The sequence below is a fragment of the Pezoporus wallicus genome, unplaced genomic scaffold (genome assembly GCF_028554395.1).
Source record: "Pezoporus wallicus isolate ANWC-B61680 ecotype Strahan unplaced genomic scaffold, APGP_CSIRO_Pwel_v1 contig_5787, whole genome shotgun sequence".
Taxonomy (NCBI): Eukaryota; Metazoa; Chordata; class Aves; order Psittaciformes; family Psittacidae; genus Pezoporus; species Pezoporus wallicus.
In genome coordinates this window covers 2,574,389-2,595,723 of record NW_026637253.1, presented here as the reverse complement: position 1 = coordinate 2,595,723, position 21,335 = coordinate 2,574,389, and the positions used below count along the sequence as shown (strand labels likewise).

Here is a 21,335-nt window from a genome sequence, read left to right as displayed (position 1 = left end):
ACCTACTTTATCCTCGGCGGAGTCTCTGACTCGTGGGTGCGAGTCCCCAACCGCGCCGCCACACGCGCGCGCGCGCTGAGCGTCAACGGCCGCCGGGGCCTCCCTTCTTCGCCCGGTTCGCCCCGGGCCGACAAGTCCCCGTTGGGGCTGGGGAGCGGGAAGAGGGCGAGGAAAGCGGGGGAAGGGTGCGGGGGGAAAGGTGTGAGATGAGGGGTGGCTGCCGCCGAGCGCTCGCAGACCTTGGGAAAGGGGAAAGGAATAAAAACAAACAAAATAATAACAAGAAGGTGGCAGGGCGGCCCGGGGAGGAGGAAGAGGAGGATGAGCGGGGTCAGACCGGAGGTCCGTACGGGTCACACACACGCCCGCCCGCCCCGGGGTGAGGTGGGGATATGGTGTGGTATGGCGTAGGGGGGGTCTGGTGTGAAGCGTGTCAGAGCCCCAGGGCCTCGGCGTGCTTCCGGGCCTTCAGCCGCAGGTCAGCGATGCTGGAGTTCTTGCTGTTGCTCTTGGCGGCGGCGGCCACCACGGCAGCGGCGGAAGCGGACTCCGCCAGCGAGGCGATGGGCAGCCCGAACGGCGGCGGCGGGAACATCAGGTAGGGAGCGTGGGCCGCCAGATGCGGGTGCAGGTGCGGGTGCGCGTGGGCCACGCCCTCCAGCTGCAGCTGGGCCTGGACCTGCGTGGGGAGGGGGGGAGGAAGGGGGACGGGGAGTGGCGGCAGAGACACGGCGTCAACATAGGGCAGCACCGACACACACACGCCGTGCCACGGCCCTCCCCGGAGCCACCGGTCGGTGCAGACCCCCGCAAACCTCTGAACGCGGGGCGCGGAGACGCACCTAATCCTGCGTGCGTGTGCAAAGTAAAATAAACTTAACATATATATGTTAAATACGGCCCAACGCACTGCCGCCAACAAGTGCTAAATAGCTAATGTTTTTATATATATATATTTATTTATATATATATATGCTAAATAGCCAATATATATAATACCTAATTTATATATCTATAAAAGCGAAACAGCTAATATATATGTATATAAATATATTAATATTTTTTTTTCAGGGATGTTTGTTTCTACTTTGCTAAAAACTCTTTGGCCACGGGTCCCCTGTACAGCGGGGTGGTGTTTGCTTTAGAGCTTGCTCGACCTACACGAACACGTGGGGTTGACTGAGAGAATAGCTAATATATATGTATATAAATATATTAATATTTTTTTTTCAGGGATGTTTGTTTCTACTTTGCTAAAAACTCTTTGGCCACGGGTCCCCTGTACAGCGGGGTGGTGTTTGCTTTAGAGCTTGCTCGACCTACACGAACACGTGGGGTTGACTGAGAGATTTCAGCTCCGGGCAGGTTCAGGAAGGAGTTGTGGGGGGAAAGGGGGGGGGGGGGGGAATTTATTTATGTATTTAATTATTTTGGTCCAAATATGTCTTAAAAAAAAAATCAATACAATTAATCTGTCAGCTCCACGTGTCTTTGAAACCGAGAAGGTGGTGGAGGGTCCCTTTGGGCTGGGAAAATCGATTCCTCGATTAATTGACAAAAAAAAAAAAAAAAGAAGAAGAAGAAGAAGAGGGAGGGATACAAGCGATGGCTGGAAGCGGGACAGAATTTCACCCCCTCGTCCGGTTTTTCCCAGGCGGCCTCCCTCAGGGGGGCCCGGGCCCCGTAGCGGCGCCGCTGCCGTCGGGAGAGGCTTCGGCAGCCCGCAGGAGAAGGAGGGGGAGAGCGGCAACGCAAGGGTCTGCACGGTTTATTCTCTTCGCCCCTCGAGTGGGAGACTTTCCTCCCACACCCTGCTCTGGCGCCGAAGCCCACCCTGGACGGTTCAGGACCAGGCCAGTCCGTCCCCACGGGGTCCCCCGGTGCTCCCCTACCCCGGGAGGCCAGCTGGGCTCTGACACGAGGGCGGGAGGCCCCAAGGCTGAGTGCCAGCCCACGGCAGGCGGCAGAGGGAGAGGAGGGCTTAGCACCGGCGGCGCCTCCCAGGGCCGTGCCCCCCCTCCCCCGCTCGTCCCGGTCGCCGGGCCCGAGGGACGCTGAGCTCCCGACAGGCGGGCGGGCGAGCGCTCCTTCACGAAGCTTTATAGCCCGAGTTTAATACGTGCCAACTTGTATATAAATGGCACTTGTAAACGTGTCCGGCTTCCTCCCGTGCAAAGGATAGAGGGTCGGAGCTTGCCGGGGGAAAGAAAATAAACCCGGAGCTCACTACCTGTTGGAAAGGCATCCTTAGGGCTCCCATATTCACGTAGGGGGCCACTCTGCAGGCGTCTAGATGGCTGGCGGTTCCCAAGATCACACCTGCGGAGAGAGACGGGGACGGATGAGTGGCGAAGGCGCCCGCGGCTCCTTGGCCATCCCCTCCCTGCGGCCCGCTGCCCCGACCCACCTTTGTGCATCTGGTTTTCCTGCTTTCGACACTTTGCTCTCCTATTCTGGAACCAGACCTGTGAAAAGAAAACGCAAACAAAAACAAAACGACAGAAATATATGGAGGCAGGCTAGGCAGCTGCTGAGAGAGGGCTCTCTCAGGGGGAGAGGAAGAGGCGGCGAGGGGCTCCCCACAACTTTGCTGAGGTCTCTCTTCGGAGCTCAGCCCAGAGGGATGTACCCATCTATGTGCTGCGGTGGGGCTGTCTTTTTTTTCGGGGGAGGGGGGAAGGGTCCTGTTCTCTATTGCGGTTTCTCAGCAGGAGTTGAACCTAGGAAGTGAGGATTGCCCTCGCACCCGGGGCACAGGGAGCCGGTCGCTTCGCACCGAGACCTCTGTGCCCCCTTTTACCTCCCGGGCGGCCAGTGGAAGTCCTTGTTTGTGCCACCCGCCCGGAGCGAGGGGCCTCCCCCACAAACACCCAAAATAATCCCACCCGCAGGCTGAGTGGGACCCTCGGTCCCTTTCCAGTGACACCTCGGACATCCCGGGTACAGACCGCCGGGGGCCAGGTCGAGCTCCGGGTCTGGTCCTAAGGGACCGGACCGTCTGCCCTCCCCCAAGCTGGACTTGGACATGAATGGTGAAGCTCTCCGAGAAGATGCTAGATACCGAATTTGAGCAGAAAGGTCTAAATCATTCCTCGCTTCCCAAACGTTAAAAGAAAGCAAACTCCTCTTCTGCAGCATCCTGTACAGACAAGAGCACCATCTTTGCAGGCTGGGAGTAAAGAAGCGCTTATTAGCGGGAACTGCCTGCAATCCAACAATCCTTATCCTGCCCCAGCTCCAGCCGTTCCTACTGCAACAAGCATAAAGCAGACCGCTGCGCCTCGGCTGCCTCTTTTCCAAGGGTATTCCAGACCCTTCTTACTCTTCCCCTTCCGACGTGCTCGGTTTCGCGGCTCTCCCCAAACGATTGTCAGAGGCACTGACCAAAATGTTTTTCGGGCCCTTATCCTTACACCAAAATCTACCGAATATGGACAAACATTGACTTTCACCGCTGATAAAATCTTGTAGCTGAGCAAACACCTACAACCTTTGATGTTGTTGCACTTGCCAAGAGCTCATACGGTTAATTAATACTAACTGCACTTCCTATATCAAATTTTCCCTTCAAGCTTTCTTCAGTTGCCTTAATGATGGTCATTTACAACGGAGTAATTAGTGCAAAGAAAGGCTTCCAAAGGCATTAATTACCTCGGGTACATCAGTGATTTTCTTAAGTAGGAATTGGCCTTCTCGGGTTTGGAGCACCATTTTGCTTGCCTGGGGTGGCTAGGGAAGAGAGCGAAGCCGACAGACCGACAAATAGACCAGTCCCGGTCCCGTTCCCCGCCGGCTTGCGACCAGCGCATCACCGCTGTCGCCTCTCTGCCCTGAAACACCCAGCTCGGCACAGCCTATTTTTCCCTACGAGCAATATCCCAGTATTAACAACATAGAGCTCTTCTCCTTTTAACTGGGCCGTTAGGGATTTATATATATATATTTTAAAATATTGGCAGGCAAAATATCATCTAGCTTCAGAGACAATAGTACTTTTTTTTTTTTTTTTTTGATTGCAAAAGCTTGCAGGAAATCTCCTTGTGTGTTTTCCCCACGCCTCCCCCCCCCCGCCAAAGTAGTGTAAATTGTCAGAAGGAATTTAAGCAGCCTTTAAACAACTTCTCTTGCAAATCAGAACATCTTTCAAATAGAAATTATATTTAAATCTGGGAAACGAAGTGCCCTTTCCCTTTAGCTATGAAAAAATAAGATTATGAGGAATAAAAGTGATGAATTAGCCACTGCGTTAAGCGATAATAAATCAGTCTTGGTGTGATTCACGATCAATTCCAATTAGTCATGAATATGCTAAGTAAAGCACAGTACACTGTTTTAGACAGTTATTTCTTCATTAAGGATCACTCAGTGATTTCTTTCACAAATGCTCTAATCTGATTTCCTTTTGATTTCCATTAGAGACAGTGAATAATGACATTTAATTTAGCCCTGCACCATAAACCCAAAGATATTTGTTGTAATTGAATTACTGCCTGCTCCTCACTATGGTCTCATAACTTTCAATTATAACCCTGACAGCTGGGTGATATGAGTTTCCAGTACAACACCAAAAATAAAAGGTTAATAAGGACTAGCTACCATAGGAGCTTCAATTTATTTACAGCAAATTTCCACACTAAATTGAAACTATATCCTTTAACAGCAAGGGACAAGCGGTTCAAATAGGAATTAGAGAACAATTCTGAAAGTATTAAAAAAAAACAACTTTCCCTTTTCCTCACTTCTTTTCTCTGCTTCCATGTATTGATGGGTATCAAACTCTCTGCTTATTTGCCAATTAATTATCCATTTTCCCTTTTCCCCTTTTTTTCCCTTTTTTTTTTTTCTTGGTGTGCTGTTTTAAGATCTGCAAGCACTTGAAGCACCAATTTTCCTGTAACTATGAACATCCTGTTAAGGTGCTGCTCAGTAATAAAGTACTTGAAAGAAAGAGTGCAGAATTCAATTACAAGTAATTTATTTTTATAGAAACAGTACATCAAGGCCTTGGAAAGATATTACAGAGCCCAAGTAAGAAGATCTGGGAAGATGACATAAGAGTTGATGTCCCCTTCAGCAAAAGTTTAATCTTTTCATTAATTTATATGCTGTGGTTAGATCAATCTTCCAGGAGCAAGTAGGACCAGCAGCACACTGAACCCCTGCAATATCCCCCGCAAGCCACTCTTCCTAAGGCATGTGCTCGGCACCATCCCTAGCCCTGCTCACTTTATACTGAAAAAGGCAAGAACTGAAGGGAGAAAAGAGCCTTTAAAATAAAAATAAATAAACCAAAACAAGAAGGAAAACAACCTAGCTACTCTATTTATTTCAGGAAATGCCTCCAGGAGGCAGCTGTTTGAAGAGAGGTAGTGCTTTACTCCGGCAAGGGCTGCCGAGGAGCGAGCCCTGCCTGCCTACTCCTCCTGGGGGGGATCATGCTTTGGGGGGAGGGGGGGGGGGAGGGGGAACAACACACAAGCCAGCCTCTCTCCCCACGGTAGCTCGGGGCTGGGTTTCTCCTCTCACTGTGCCCTGGCGATGAAGGTGAGCACGGAGACCTCCTCCACCTGTGCACACATACCCACACAAGCACATGCATAGATACTACACACCTGCATGTGCACCTCTATCTCGGGGGTGTGAAGGCGGTTTGTTCAGTGGAAGGGTTGTCTTGGTGGCTTTTTCTTCTTGGAGTTTGGTTTGGTTTAGGGTCTGTTAGGCCAAACACAGGGTTATAACCCAAGGCGGGATTTCCTTCAGGTTTCTCCTGCTCTGGGCCTGCTCAGAGAGCCACAGGTTGATCTTATTAATTGCATTTATATATTTTTTTATATATATGCATATATCTCTTTGGGAAGGCATTCCCTAGATGGCTTAAGGGAGGAAGGGACTGGTATTTTTCCCCTACATCAAACTAAAAATGTAATCTTAAAATAATCAATGTGGAGACACCCAAACAGACCCCATCTAATGGCCCCAGAACTGCAGCAACCCGGACCATTCTTTCAAGGTTTCCAAGGCTAATTGGTGTTTAGCTGTATCTGAAGCAGACAGGGAGGGCCGAGGGGAGACACCAGCAGATGGGGTGCCATGCATTCGTATGCCTGTGTGCGAATCAGAGAGGGCACCTTTCCCCCTGCTCTGGCTAATCCCGTCCTTCTGCACCCAAACAGTCTAGTCTTATTCACAGCGATTGTTTCCTGGGAGCTTTTTTTTTTTTTTTTTTCTCAACGGCCCCAGGAAAGAAAGAGAGGGAAGAAAGTGAGGATTAAGGGGGAGTTAATGGCACGTTTGCAAGGCAAAGTATAATAATTGTAAAAAAATAGCTAGTTGCTCAGTTATTAGAGGCTTGTCAACGCTATCACCACCCCACCATCACCACCCCAAAATATATTAGGAAAAAAAAAAAAAGAAATTAAACCGCCTTCCTAGGAAACGGAAGGCACGGACAGATATTTCCAGAGCAGAATTACTCTTTGGCAGGACAGGTACGGCGGAGTTGCAAACAGCTTCCCCCATCACACGTGTCGTCTCTGCCTTCACCTCCCCGCTCTGGATGAAGCGGGGCACTGTGCTAGGATCCGCTGGCAGTTAGGAAGTGAGATGAGGACGTTTCCAGGAACAGAGCCTTTCTCTTACCTGAACCCTAGCTTCAGACAGTCCCAGCCTCTGGCTTAGTTCCTCCCTCATGAAGGCATCCGGATAGTGAGTCTCATCAAAAAGTCTTTCCAACTCATTCAGCTGCTCTAGTGTGAAATTGGTTCTGCTCCTCCTTTGTTTGAGCTTGGTCTGTCCATCTTCGTCTTCTGATTTTACATCTTCCCTCTTCTCTTTGCACTCGTAGATCCCTACCGGGAGGGGGAAGGAAAAAACGACACTGAGCTTCCCCTCTCATCTCTCTGAAGTTTCTCTCCACAGCACACGGGGGGCCGCTCCCTCCCTTCTCTCCTTCCCCAAACTCAACCCAACCTGTGGAAGCGGGACGGGGGATCCCCGGGCCTGGCTAGGCTCGGCAGGCCGGAGGGGCGAGCTGGGCCCGGGGGTACCGGGCGGGGCTGAGCCCCGCTGTCAGGTCCGCGAGGGGCAGGGGCACCTCGGCTGCCGGCCGAAGAGAGAGAGGAAGGGAGGGAAGGAAGGAGCAGCTCTGCCTTGCCTGGCTGATGTCCCATCAGCAAAACTATATATATCGATATAATTAATTGTATTTTCCTTACAGGGCGAGGAGATAGCCGTGCCGCCGGCTGGCACGGGCAGCTCGGGGAAGCGGCTAGTAGGAAAACCTCCGGTTCCCTGGTACTTCCAGGCCGTGGGAAAAGAAGAGGGACAGGGCGTTCTCCGTCGCCGTTTTCTCTCAAAGTAATATAGAGAGGGTTATGCAAGAAGCTCCCCACCACTGTCATAGTGAAGGCACGGTGAAAATATTTGCCTCGTAAAAGAAACTTTCCATGGGCATGAGACAGAGACCGTCAGTCCTTCTCCCTCTTATCATTGCTTCTTCCCTCAAATACTTGCCGGCAGGTCGAAACCCACGGGGCTACGGGCCTGGACGGGCAGGCGGGGGAGAGCCAGCTCAAGGACCACGGGTGACTCCCAGCCCCTCCAAAACAGCAGATTCCACTCCCCATCCCAGCTCTCATGGAGCCCAAGAAGGCTCGGAGCGAGCTCCTCCTGGGCAGAGGGAAGGAGGGCTGGGGAGGCAAGGGAGAAAAAGTTGCTTCTTTTTTTTTTGTCTTGGAAGGGGATTTATTTTGCTTTGGCAAATTACCTTTCTTCCTTACTTCCCCCACACGCACTCTTTGCCTCAATTCCAGGCGGCCTAATTCACCGGCCCTCTTTTAAATCCGGCTAACGAAAGAGGGTCGGTGCTGGAGCAAGCGGCACCTCTGGAGCTTGAACCGGTTCCTCGGGATCCCCTGCACATCCCGGGGAGCGCATCCAGCGCGGGCACCGGCGGAGTCCGGGGACCAGCCTGCTCCGGCTGCCACCTTTGTCCTGCTTCACATTCTGGGCCGTGTGGGGCTGAGGGGAAGGGGGCGGAAGCCACATCTGCAGATAATTCCGAGTTAAATCCTTTTTCCGTCACCAAATACACGTGTTATATTTATGTATATATGTGTGTATACATACACACGACTGTGCGCATGCACATACATATTAACCTATGTACTTGGGGGCATCCCAAAACCCAAATGACTAACTGCAGATCGTAAGTTAATTGAACATAATAAAAACGTCCGGAACCGCATCAGTGCTTAAGTAAGTCGGGGACCCAAGCCGAAGAGCTCGTTTTCACTTCCCAAAAGAAAACTGTCCCTGGCCGTATAACCGTTCCTCCGGGCTGGATATCGGCTGCAGAAAACTTTGGTAAAGGTCTAGCCTCCAGAGCGGGGCGTTCGCCGCTTGGGTTTAACGGCGTTTTGTTCACATTTCTCTGGGAAGAGGAACCCCTATGAAAAGACGAGGGTTCTCACCCAGAAAATGCCTAGGGAAAACAAGGCGCGTTCAAAAGCTCTGTCTCCTTTCGGAGATCCGAGGCTACAGCATGTCCGCGATAGGCATGAAATATTAACTAGCACATCGGTGTGACTGAAATCACACGCCGGAATCAGTTGGAATTAGACTGAAACCTGGCATGAATTTAAACTGTCACAAGCATCTCAGTTCCTTCCAACTCCTCCCTTCCATCCCCACCCCCAGCCCCTCTCCATAGATTAGATGAGCTAAATATACAACCAGAATTTCGATACACAGGGAAAAGGGAGAGTAGCAAAGATGGGTGGCTTTTCTTTCGTTGGCGTTATATTTTTTAATATACTTTTATTTTCCTGCTTTTTTTTAATTATTATTTTTTAAACCACCTCCTGTGCGAATGATGATTCCTCTAAACTGAACCCTCTCGTTTCGTAATCTCAACTAGAGAAGGAAAATCAGCCGCGCTGAGCGGTGCTGGTTTGCGCAGAAGTATGGATACCCGAATATGGGATTATGACCCGTCCTTCTGTTTGGGGAGGGTGGATGGAAGAGAGGAGGATATTAAATAAGCGTTTGGGCTGTAAATTAAATTGCCTTTCCCCCAATGTTATATTAAACAAGATCAAACAGTAGGAAACAGCTGAAAGACTGGTTGTTGTTCCCTAACCTATTAACCGGTTTTTATTACCCCGTGCTAGCCAGTAGCTCCCCAGGCAGGTCCGCCTGTCTAACTTGCCTAGAAACACTTTCTCAACTTTCTAATCCCCCCGCCCTTTTTATTCTCTCCTTCCCCTGCGAGCCTATGCGGGATTTTTAGCTGGCTTGGTTTAAAAATTGTGGTTTTTTTTAATTTAATTTCTTTGCTCTAAAGGAAGGAATGGCATTTTAGCTCTAGGGACCCGGGCAGGCCAGAGAGATGCGGTGCTGCCCGGGCCCAGGTGAGAAGGGCAGGAGGGGACCGAGGGACCAGGCTACAGGGCCGGCCGGTACCTCTCCCCGCGAGGATGTTCTGTCTCACCGGGCCCGGGCAGCTCCTTCCTCTGACTAGGACAAGCTGACCAAAACAAGACAAAATGTCCAGGGAGAGTCCTTTCCACATCCAGCTTTCTCCCAGAAGAAGCAGCAGCAGCATCCTGACGGCCCGGAAACAGGAAGAGCAGGTCTCTTATGGCATTAAAACTGCCCGGACAAGGTTTCTTCGTACAAAAATACACAGGCAGACAAAAATGTCTGACGTCTTGCGCTGCCCCCTTCCCCGGGGCGAGCGAATGCCTAACGCACGGGATCGATTTCGGATGTGAACTGGGGCCGGCCCGAGGAGAAAGGGGGATGGGGAGGGGGGGGGAAAGGACAGAAGTTGCGAGTTATTTTTCACGGCTATGTTCGTGTTATGGTGCAGGCATCTGTGTTTCTTAGCCTATGTTCCCGCCGCTGCGGGAGGGAGGCGGCCAGAGGAGGGAGGCATGATGCGGGAGGCGAGCCCGCTCCCCCCGCAGGGACCGGGACCGGGGCTGGTGTCGGCTCAGTCCTGCTGCGGAGAACCGGGGGCGGCCGAGGAGGGGGCCGGGGCTGCCGGTGAGGGTCGCGGGGCCGAGGGAACCCTGCCCCGCTCTTACCTTCCGCCGTCCTGCCTGTGCTGAACTCCTTCAGTTTGTCCTTGTCGCTCTCTACGTGGTCTTTGAAAAGATGCACCGGGCAATGGTTGCTGCTCTCGGTCATGTCCTGCAGGTTAGAGTCAGAGTTTCCAAGCTCCCTAGAGCGAGCCAACCCACTCTCCAAAACTTCCCTGTAAGTGATCGTCTCCTTCTTGTTGCTGCTGCCACTGCCGCTGCTGCTCTCTTTGCTTTTCTGGTCAAAAGATTTGGATACAAAAGCCGTAAGTTCTTCCATGGCTGCCCGGTGATCTTATCCACAGAGATCCACTTGTTTGCAGTCGGAGATGTGGCCGTCCTCCGCACGCTGTTTTTGCACGTAGAGGATGGGCTGTATAGGGTTAGATCACTCCTGCTGTTATTTATGCCTTTCAATTTGAGATCACACTATTTATACATGGCTACCTCAGCCCAGCCCCCAGCTCTCCCTGTCTCCAGCAATTACTGACTGCTCCATAGTTGCAGGCGGACTCCGAGCAGCTATCTCCCCCACCTCAGTCCAGCAATTGGCTTTCTTTTCATTTCATCACTCTTTGGCATCTTTGCACCTTGATTTAGGGAAGTAAAGAAGCAACGGCGAAAAAGAGGGGGAGAGAGAGAGAGGGGAGTGAGAGAGAGAGAGGAATAAAAGGGAGGGATGGGGGAAGAGGAAAACATGAAAATAGGTATCTGCATTCTGTAAGCGCGTTGCAGAAATGAAAGTCGAGGAAGACTTAATTGATTATAAGGACATCCTGTGCGTGGCAACACTGAGGGTAAAAACGGACCCACAGCTAATCACATAACTATGCTCCTGCAATTAAATGTATCGCTGTCAAGAGGAAAAGAAAATGAGTGTACAATAAAGAAAAGGTAATGAATAAAAAGCCGGAGATGTGCATTTGTTGTAGTCATTGGGAATTCAACCCGGTTTGCTATTTGGCTAATTTCGCTTAATTCAATGATCAAAAAAATCGGCGAACCGAAAATGCTGTTTTAAAAGTGTTGCCTGTTGTGGCGGGTGGGGGTGCGTGGGAGTGGGGGAACATGTGCAGTTAAACAAGTTATGGGGTGTCTCGGAGCTCGGTGTCGGTGTGTTCGGAGGATTTGGAGGGGGTTGCTTGCCTGGGGTGAGGGAAGGGGGGATCCATGGCTAGGGGAGCTCTCTAGATACGCGTAAATGTTGTAGGTTCTGTTTTCTTGTTTAATGTTATTATGTTGTCTGAAGGTACTGCTGGGGAAAATTAAAACCTAAAACGTTTCTTTGGCGGTAGAGCTGTCCTGCCGCGTGCAGCAGAGGGATGACTTGTTAACACGAGAGTTTGTGCGCGACAAATAGAGCATTAAATCCACCTTTTTCTTTTTTTTTCTTTTTTTTTTTTCTTTTCTCTCTCCTCCCTAGCAAAACTTATCCTGCCGGGTTTAGGATAGGAATGGCAATAATTTCCCCACCTTGTTCTTGGTACGCTGCCGTTATTTTTGTTGTGCTCTAGTAATGATTATTAATCCCGTGCGCCGGAATAGCTGCCTGAAATTCAGCCCCGGATAACAGCGGCGGCATTTCCAGTGCCACCGCGCGCCACCTCATCCTCCCGCAGAACCGACTTCCCACCTATTTAGTTATTTCTGCGTCCTCTCATCGAGCTTTAACGAGGAGGGTTATTTGGTATTTGGTGGAATTTTTTCTTCTGGTTGTTTGGCTTTTTGCGTCCTTCCCGTTCCCTCTCCCACCTCGAGCTGGGGATAACCAGAGCCCATCAACATCACGCCACCCTCTGCTCTGAGTCGCAACCTCGTCGGAGCAAGGGGCCATTGTTTCTGTTCCGGGGGAGTGTGGGACTGCTCCGAAAATTAGCAGAACATTAAAACACTAAAAATACGTTTAATTAATCCAAAGGTGCCCGCAGCACCCGTGTTAACACCTCCACAGGAGGAAGGGTGGTGGTGGTGTGTGTGTGTGTAAATAATAATAGGGGAAGCAATTAATAAAGGGCTTAAAAAAAAAGGGGGGGGGGGAATCAATCTTCCCCTGTGCAAATTTAAAATGATTATCTAGGGGACAAGGATTGATCATTTGATCTCGGCACTGCGGATATCTCTGACATTTATTATATTGTTGTGTCTCGGTGTCATCCTTCCTCCAGAGTTCATTTAACAAATGAGGGAGCCGAGGAAGCCTTACAACTTAACAAACAGGTCTTGTCATCGCAAACGCCAATCAAATCCCAGGCTCTAATGTATATCACACGGCACCACATAAATAATAAAGGCAAACGATAGACGTGGTAGTAACGTATGGCTGAGGGAGGATCCCGCCACGACACGCTGCTTGTGCCTCTCTCATGCAGCCCCCGCGTGTAAAGGGCTCGCGTGGATTGTCGCACACGCTGGTGGCGAAGGGTTCACGGGCACACGCAGGCACAGGGACACGGAGAGGCTCTGGGGAGCTGAGCAGTCGCCAACGGGGAAACTTTCGCCAGCCTTCGGCGCCGCCGTCTGCCCCCCACCCCCGTCCTACCTCCCTAAGCAAACACGGGTGGATAGACATTTCATAGCTCTGCTTCCCTCCCCCTCCCGCAGTCCCGCGGTGGCAGGGTGCTCTTCAGCACGGTGAACTGACACCCCCTCCTCCGGACACCCGACTTCTCTCCCCCTCGCCCCCAGCGCGCTCCCATCTCCGCGGCTCCCCCTACGACTGCAGCACACGTGTGTGGGGGTCCGCCCTTCTGCTCCCCAACACAGGGGCAAATCCAGCCCCCCTAAAACAGAGAGGGAAAAACCCCGTTGCCCTCATCCCTCCCCATCTCTCTCCGCTTCCCGGCAGCTAGGAAGCGCTCGATGGAAAAGCCGGTCCCCCGTTCCCCCCTTGCTCCCTCAGCCCGCGGGGCGCAGCTCGGGCTGGGGCAGCCACTGGGCGCGCAAGTAGCGCGGCAACCCGTGGTCCACTGCCACTCCTCGCCCCTGACGGCAGCGGGGAGGCCGCCGGGGGGGAGCCCGGCAGACGAGGGGAACTTGCCGAAAGCGAAAAGCGAAACAAAGCACCGGAAAGGGAAAAGGGGGAGAGAGGGAGGAAAGAGGGAAATAATGATAAAATTAAAAAAAAAAAAAAAGGAGAAAAAAAAAAGCAGCAGCAGGTCATAGTCGCAACCTTCCCCGGGATCCGGCCGCCTCCCCACGACGCTGACCCCCGCGGGGACTGACGGCGGAAGGCGCGGACAGCCCCTCGGGCGCGCACGGCCCCACTGCGCGATCCGTGCAGCTTTGCGAGGGATGAGGAGCCCGGCCTGTCCCGGCGGGGCGGCGGGGAGTGGGTCTGGCCCCCACTTCTGTCCACGGCCTTGCTGACACCTAGGGCACGAGGTGCGGGTGTAGGCTAAAGTGGGGGGCACTTATGACCTCTCTGCAAACTTTGGCTGCGAGTTCAGAGGGGAATTAGGCTTATTGCTGCTCCTGATAACGGGCTGGGGAGGAGGGACGGATGGAGGGAGGGAAGGAGGCAGGGAGGGAGAGAGGGAGGGAGGGAAGGAGCTGCCGTCCAAACCCCATTCCCTTGCAGGCACGGAGCTCCTGGGACCTTGTCGCAAAACTGAGAAGTCACCAGCGCCTCTCAGAGCTGCCTTCGGATCAGTTTCTCACCCCGGGTACCCCCCGGCTTCAGCTCGGCACCCTGGGTACCCCTTTGCGGCAGCATAAGCCACCTCGCTCTCCTTGCTCCCCAACTCCCCCCAGTCCCTCCTAGGACTGTCCACCAGCTGCTTGTTGAGGGCTCCCCTGGCAGAGTAGCCTGCGGGGCACCTGCAGGACATCAGGACCTCAAATCTTTCTCTCCCTCCCTCCTTTCCCACCGCCCCTGGGCACCTGACCGGAGTCCTCCGCCTTGCTGGGCCTCCTAACTTGACAAACAGGGGTCCTGCTCATTCCACTCCCCTCTCTTTCCCTTATCCTCACTTGCCCCACCGCAAAGCAGAGCCCGCCCCGGGCCGCCTCCTTCCCGGCTGCCTCGGGCATCGGTGTCCGGCCCCGGGTGCTGCCCACCCGGTGAGACGGGAATGCGAGGGGACCTTTAGGAGCCGGGAATCTAGCTCTGGCAGGGAAAAGCCCCCGACCCGGTGTCGCAGAGGAGGGCTTATTTAAAGCGGTACCGACACACGTGTTAGTTTTTACTCCTTTTTCAAAGGAACCTCTTGACCACCGCGGTTTTTCTCCGAGTTAGACGAGAGGGATGATTATGAATGAGTTTGAGCGTCTCATTAGCTTTAAGCATTTCCAAGGCGAAGTATGGGATTTCATATTTATAAGAGGAATTTACATTTGTATACTTGCTCATGGTGTGACGTAGGGCGAGACCTATTTCCCCTCTCGCTTCCCCCCCCCCCGGATTCAGCTTATTTTGGTCGAAAAGGGGCAAATAAACAAACAGGAAAAATCACGGGTTTAAACCACGCTTTAATAAGCGCTGACCAGAAGAACTAGATTTTGTTGAGTAGATAACTGAGTCCCCTCTCCCCCTTTCCCTCCCTTCCTCCCTCCCTCCTTCTCTCTCGTGATTAATTCAGAGACTGTAATCATGGACATTGTACATCAAACCTTTCTGCTCACGCTACAGACTCCTGCAGATTTTTATTGGTTTACATGAAAGCGGGTAAACATATTTCAGAGGGTGCTCTTTCAATCTGGCTCCATTTCCACAGCATATAATTCCAAGAACAATTTGTTTTAATAATAAGAATGGATGCAGTGTTAATGGTTTTCAATTTGTGTTAAAAAAAAAAAAAAAAAAAAGAAAACAAACCCTAACATTAAATATTTATAAACATCGATCGAGGGTTTCAGGATTTTACAGACATCTTAACACATTTCATAGATGGGATTTTTTTCTTTTTTTAATTTAGAAACCTGCGTCGTATTCTCTTTTATGCTGTTTATTGATTTAAGTAACATCCGTGTCTCAAGTGAGAGACTAATAGATTTTCATTAAAATAGGCTCTCTTAATCCTGATTGTGAATGGATACGATTGATCCATCTAGCACACTGCACATCTATAATATTAATAAAGGACATTATCATGGCAGGACTTGCTTTTCCGTCATCAGGGCACTTTTGCACCCCGCCCCCCCCCCCCCCCTCTCCCCCCCCCCCCCCCCGCAACCTTAAAGATTTATTTGGGAGCCGTAAAACGGCCCACAGGAGGGAAACGCTTCGGGAAGAATACATTTTCATATTAGATTTTTATTTTTGGTCGCTTCAGTGGAAATACTTATTTAAAAAAAGAAAATCTACAAGCCGCTGTGGCGACATATGGGGAAAATTACAACGGTTTCGCCGCAAATCTGATCTTAAAACATTTATGTTGAGCTTTATTTTTAGAAAAACATTTTTTAAAGGGGAGGAAAACAATCTTGTCTGAAAAGTTAAAAGAAGAACATTCGAAAGACTCGAGTTTAAACCAACAACAGCCTCCTTCCCAGGCTGGGGCTGCTGGGCGAGCATCGTACCTGCTGAGTAGGTTCCGAAGCTGCCGGGACAGGAGCCGCGGCAGTAATTAATGGAGTGTGACAGAAATGCTAAGGGCTTAATTGTCTTTATTCCGACTTGTAGCAACGCAACCGAAGGGATCCATTAATTCAGTACAAAACCACACAAACGTACTCCTCTCCGCTGCACGGAAGCACATGCAAACACACTCATGCTCATCGTTTCTTCTCTATCACAATTATCATTATTTTTCTTTTAAAAGCTGCATCTTTCCAGCTCCATGAATTACTCATCTGTTCGTTACAGGCAGCCCAGACTCGCTCAAATCCTCACTCACCTACTTTTACTTCTGGAAAATTAAACATTCACGTGGTGAATCGCAATAAGCAATCGCCTGTGTGTATAATTAATTACCATGTACTGGGCGAGCACAACGGGCGAGTAGTCCCCTTCATTTCAGTCGCCCTCTCTAGCTCGAGCAGGACTGGGAGAGTCTATCCGAAAAAACGAGGAGAAAAAAGGGGGAAAAGAAAAAGTTTCGAGCTGTAAAGTTTATACTGCTTTTCGCTACACAAAATACACACAGAGAGAATTGTTTGCCTCCTCCAGTAATCTGCGAGGGACGCTGCGATTTTAAACTCTGTAATAATGATTAATAAGTCAAAAGGGCATATTTTTCTTTTATGGTATGCAGCGCTCAAGGGAATATTCCGTGTATGTCTTTAAAATGAAGTAGGAATATTTACACACATGCACAGAGTTAGCAACAGCACCAAAGAAAGAAAAAAACCAACAACCCACGAATATTTCAGTGAACTATTACATTTTTTCAATTATTTCCCAATGAGTATTTCAATGAACTGTTACATTTTCCCAATTCACAGGGAAGATTTATGGGATTATTAAGATTTCTAGTGGAAATATTATACAGTGGAAGTTTATCGTCTCTCAGGGATTGTACACCATTTGATATCAATTTCCAGATGTTATGATCTTTTTTTTCAGAAAATAATTGAGTATATTAACTTCTTTCCTACAGAAGACTATTTGGGGGTTATTTATTTATTATGTTAAGGGCACAACTTTGTCATGTGTCGCCCCTTTTCCCTTAGCAGAATGAAATTGTTGAAACATTTGAGTAAACTTAAATCAGATAATAGTTCAATACTCAGGGGAAGGGATAATTCATTTGCCAGTTGATTACCGGCAGAAGCCCGCGTATTTACCTGTATTTTAAATAGGAACAAGGGACAGCCGGAGAACAGCCTCCCGCCCTTTTAGCTGCCCGCAGCCGTGGGCGAGGGGGTCAGTGGCTCTCGAGGGGTACAGGAGCCCCCCCCCCCCCCCCCCCCCCCAGTGTGCCGGGAGGAGCTGATGGGTGCCGAGGGTCCCCGCTGAGCCGGGGGCTCCGCCGCGACTGCACAGTTAAAACAAGTTGGAAACGACACGCGTGTTTTTAGAGGGTCTTTTCGAGGTGGTGCTCTCCTCGTCCGGCTCAGTCCCCCCAGACCCCGCACACGCCTTGGACACTCGCACACAGGCGGATCCGTGCACACCGGCGTGAGTGCACAGACTCACCGACGCAGGCACTCACATACACAGTAGCCCTGTGATCCCCCCAGTAGCCGATCTGGCTGGGATCAGCAGCGGGATGCACCTCCAAACTCTTCCTCACTGTACGCCCCATCCTTCCCAGGGCTCCGCAGGCCCCGCTGCCTCCATGCCGGACAGGGCGGGATACCCCATCCCCGCGGCTGCACCGGCTCCCAGCCTGCCGGGCAGCGGTTATGTTAATGGCCCCAGTCCCCACTAGTGCAGGCTGTGGGTGAAGTGAGATGAGCCGACCGGTCCCTTCTGCTTAACTTTGCCCTGACGCCCTGGAGGACGAATCGGTGGGTGCTGCAGCTGCGGCTCCCTCGGGGAAAAGTCTGTCCCCCGCGACTCCCCACAGCCGTGGCCTTCGAGAGGCAAAGCCCCCACTGCTCCCTCCCAGCGGCCATCGTAAGGGATGGGGTCGGCTGGAGCTAGATTTCACCCCAAAAATGGATTAAGTGCTGCGGCAGGCTTCAGCGCCCCTGCACGGCGAGCTGCGGAGCGAGGGGCTAACATTTCACAGGTTACCTGGCCTCGGGTTTATCGGGGTAGTTAAAAGGGAAGAAAGAGGTGGGGGAGAAGGGTAGAGAAAGAAAATCAACTTTAAGAGACCCTGGGTTTCAATAACAGCCTTTGATATTTTGACAGTAAAATGGAAAACACTTAACAGGAGTCAAGTTTTGATGTCTGAGGCTGGCAGCGTCCCCTAAAATTATATTGTCTTGCCTGCTGCTTCAAATTGGACCCAGGACCTTTTAACGTTTCTCCAGGTCTTTATCTGCAGCCTTTCTGATTGCAAAACCATAATTGTATCGTTTTACACCAGCCAACTAAGCAAGTGCCAGTGGAATAAAATCCACAAAGTGCACACACATACCAGCTCTCCGGCTAAAGCAGTCTGTTCTTTGCAAGTTGTAAAGGCCTGCAAATTAAATACCAATTACTGGAAGCAATAAAATGTTTTTTATTGCACGAGATCTACTTAAACCAGAAAAGAATAGTCGTTTTATTTTCGGGAGGGGAAGGTGGGGGTTCAGCTTGAGAAGACATATATTGGCAGAGAAAGATTATATACAGCCGCTGGACAGGGCCACAATGGAGACATTCTACAACCAGCAGCAGGCAGGGCTTCCCCCTGAGTTCTGCAGAGGGGGGTTATGCAGAGGTGCTTATGATAGGGATTATTGTAGGTGAGACTTGGGGAGGTGGGAAGCCCGGGAACAGTAGCTCTAGGTGGAAGCAAGTGAGTGGTGTGACCAAGTTACATGACAGCAGCCTGAGGTGGCTTGAAGCCCCCTGCCAAATGAGGCTCTAAGGGGCAAGAATAACATGAGGGAAAGAGGGGGTCTGCAAGGTAGTACAAGAAGCACCTTGCCCTCTCCTCCTTCCCCTGCCCTCTCTTCCTTCCCCTCTTTGGAGAAAAAGGGGTTACTGTTTTTCTACCCTGTGAGCATCTGCCTGAAAAGGCTCCTAATTCCCTTCTATATTCCATGGCGCCCTTGGCAGGGTAGCTTCCGGGAGGCAGCATGGGGGGGGGGGGGGGGGGGGTGCCACCAGCAGGCACCGCTGGAGCACCAGCCCTACAGCAAGGCTGCTGTCCCCCCATAATCATTACCAGCTTCCTACAGAGCGAAACTACATCAGCAAACTCACTGGTGGGAGGATGCTCACCCACATGAGACACCCTCAGCTTTGCCTGAGCTCCACTGCCCTTCATTGCAACACAGCCCTGTGACTAGCACAGGAAAAGAAGAGTGGAAATAGCCAGAAAGCCATGCTCTGCCAGAGGAAAACCAGTGGGATAAGTGATACTACAGACTTCATTTCATTCAGCCCTTGAATAGGGCATCAAAACGTCTCCCAGATACATGCATCCCACTCCTAATTTCCCTGGTGTTTCATTACTCCCGGAACATCCCGTCCTTGTGGTTTTCCCTTACATTGTGCCTGTGCTTCACCCTTGGCTTCACTTTAACACTGAAAACTGCCTGTGGATAGGATAGGACACAGCCCTGGGGAGCACCTACCACACACAGTGGAGGGTCACGACACTTATGCTGATGGGGGCTTGCATTGTGCCTCTGTAAATAGGGTTTGAAAGAGCAGGGTTTATTTTTTCTAATAACATAGACAGTTTGAGGATTGCAAGCTTGTTTCTTAACATGACCCCATTCTAAGTGAACTAAATTCTTTGACTCACCAGAGCATATTATACAGAGCCAGGCTGAGGCAACAAAGAGATCTTCCAAGCTAATTACCCGCAAGCGCACAGGCTTTCTGTAGATGAATTGGATTTAGAAATGCTTGAAGACTAGACTTGACTAGACTTAGAAACACAGGGAAAGCTGAAACTCTGCCATGTGTTTTACTGCTGTTTCAAGGGTTCCCTGCGCTTGCCATGTGAAATCTCTGACTTTTGAAACAACCGATTTAAACCACCCTGCTGCTGCTTGTGCTGAGAGGAAAGCGGTGAGCTCAGGGCTGCATGTTGCACACAGCCCTTGCCAGGCTTAGGTGAGCCATCACCCCCAAAGCCTATGTGATGCAGAAGGATCTGGTATGGTGCTGGCATCCAAGGAACCCTCATAAGCGACAGTCCTCGGACATCTGTGAAGTCACAGGGCCAACCTCCCAGCCCCAGTGGGGCTGCTGCACCAGTGAGAGGGTGATGCTGGTGGGGCTGCTGGCACCAGGAGCAGCCAAGTGGAATATTTTACTTCCTCTCCCCCAGCTGGAGTGGCTCTGGGGCTTATTTTCCCATCTGATAATATTCTTTTTTCTCAGTTGTACTTTCTCCCCACCTCTGTGAGGGCAAGAAGTTCCCTGCCAGTGATTTGCCCAGCATTTGCCCGCGAGGGCTCAGCTGCTCAGCAGTAAAGGTGCTACCATCATAAATAGTTGGGTCTCCTGATATCAGCCCCAAGGAAATTGAGGCACAGGGCTGACATCTGCAGCTCCCTCTGCTGCACTGGGTCTTCATTTAATGCTGAGTGAGGAAAAGCTGTGGGAAAGAAAAGGTTTAATGACATAGTAATGTTGCTCCTTTTGGGGCAGGGGGCAGGAGTCGCTGTCAGAATGAAGACTGTTTATTCATTTATTTTTCCTTAAAGAGGGGAATTCTGTCCTTGATGTTGCCAGATAAGCAGGGCCTTGGTTGCTGCGCACCCAAATCACACCATGAGCTCCCGTTTAACCCCCTCGCTGCATGTCCATGAGTGCAAACATTCACCCAGTGATGAAGCTGTGGAGGTTTCTGGTTTTGCTTAAAAATTGGCCACCTGCAGCCTCCCCTTAGTTCCTCTGTGTATGCATGAGCAGCTGTGGAGAGCTGCAAGGCTAGCCAACAGACCTTGTAGCTCCCACAGATGTCAATTAGTTTCTCTCGGGCTTCCTTTGGATACACTGGGGTCTTGAGACCTCCATGTGCTGACTTATTTGCAAAGCATGAGTTATTCACTAACTCCGTGTTATTAATTAGAAGATTATCAGCTCTCCGTGGTTCGCCTGCCTGCTGCAGGGAGGTTCCAACTAAACCCTCATATGGACCGTGCTGGAGCACTGTGTCAATTGATTGCTATGGTGGAACACTCCTGCTTTCCGCATTAAAGAGGAACTGGAGGGATTTGAAAGACTTTGGGGATCCTGAGTGCCTTTCCAGCCTTGGGTAACCCAGAAAGCAGCCTGTGCAGCTGCACTGCTGTGGGTTGGTGGGGGCTGGCCAGCCAGTCATGGAGGCAAGCCCAGGGATAGGGGCCAGGGGTCTAGGGAAAACATGCAAAGAACCTATGTTGGGCTGTGAGGGGGGCAAAAACCCTGCATAAACCCATCTGGCAACTAGAAAAAGACAAGGAGCTGGGTGCTAAAAGTGCAAGGAGGGAGGGAACAGTTAAGTACATCGCCTCAAGACACCACAGCTTTTTAAACTAGTTAAATTGACTGTGCTCCTCTGGGAATCTGTTTTAGAGGAGGCAAAATTGAATGCATCTTTAATTTGCCTAATTCTCTTCATCCTATATATTTTTGGATCCTCCCTGCACTAATGAATCCTTGCTGCGTTCACAGGGAGTGAAACTTGTTAGTATTATCAGAGGTCACTGTGGCCTTTCTCCGAGCCATCACTGTCCTTCCCATGACTCGATCAAGCATTCGGGAGGGTCATGCCA

The 21,335-nt window shown here is 50.8% G+C and overlaps 1 protein-coding gene across 2 annotated transcripts; it reads right to left on the bottom strand.

The window, feature by feature from the left end:
• Positions 1 to 90: 90 nt before the first annotated feature.
• Positions 91 to 10,639, bottom strand: SHOX (SHOX homeobox). 2 transcript variants are annotated; one of them, XM_057404431.1, is made up of 5 exons: positions 10,089 to 10,636; positions 6,640 to 6,848; positions 2,408 to 2,465; positions 2,231 to 2,319; positions 91 to 679 (listed from the first exon to the last, which is right to left on the bottom strand). In XM_057404431.1, the coding sequence occupies exons 1-5, from the start codon at positions 10,360 to 10,362 to the stop codon at positions 434 to 436; spliced, it is 876 nt and encodes a 291-aa protein (XP_057260414.1). In that variant the 5' UTR covers positions 10,363 to 10,636; the 3' UTR covers positions 91 to 433. The 2 variants fall into 2 exon arrangements, with proteins under 2 accessions (XP_057260414.1, XP_057260413.1); XM_057404430.1 differs by having other exon boundaries at positions 2,231 to 2,465; positions 10,089 to 10,639.
• Positions 10,640 to 21,335: the final 10,696 nt, after the last annotated feature.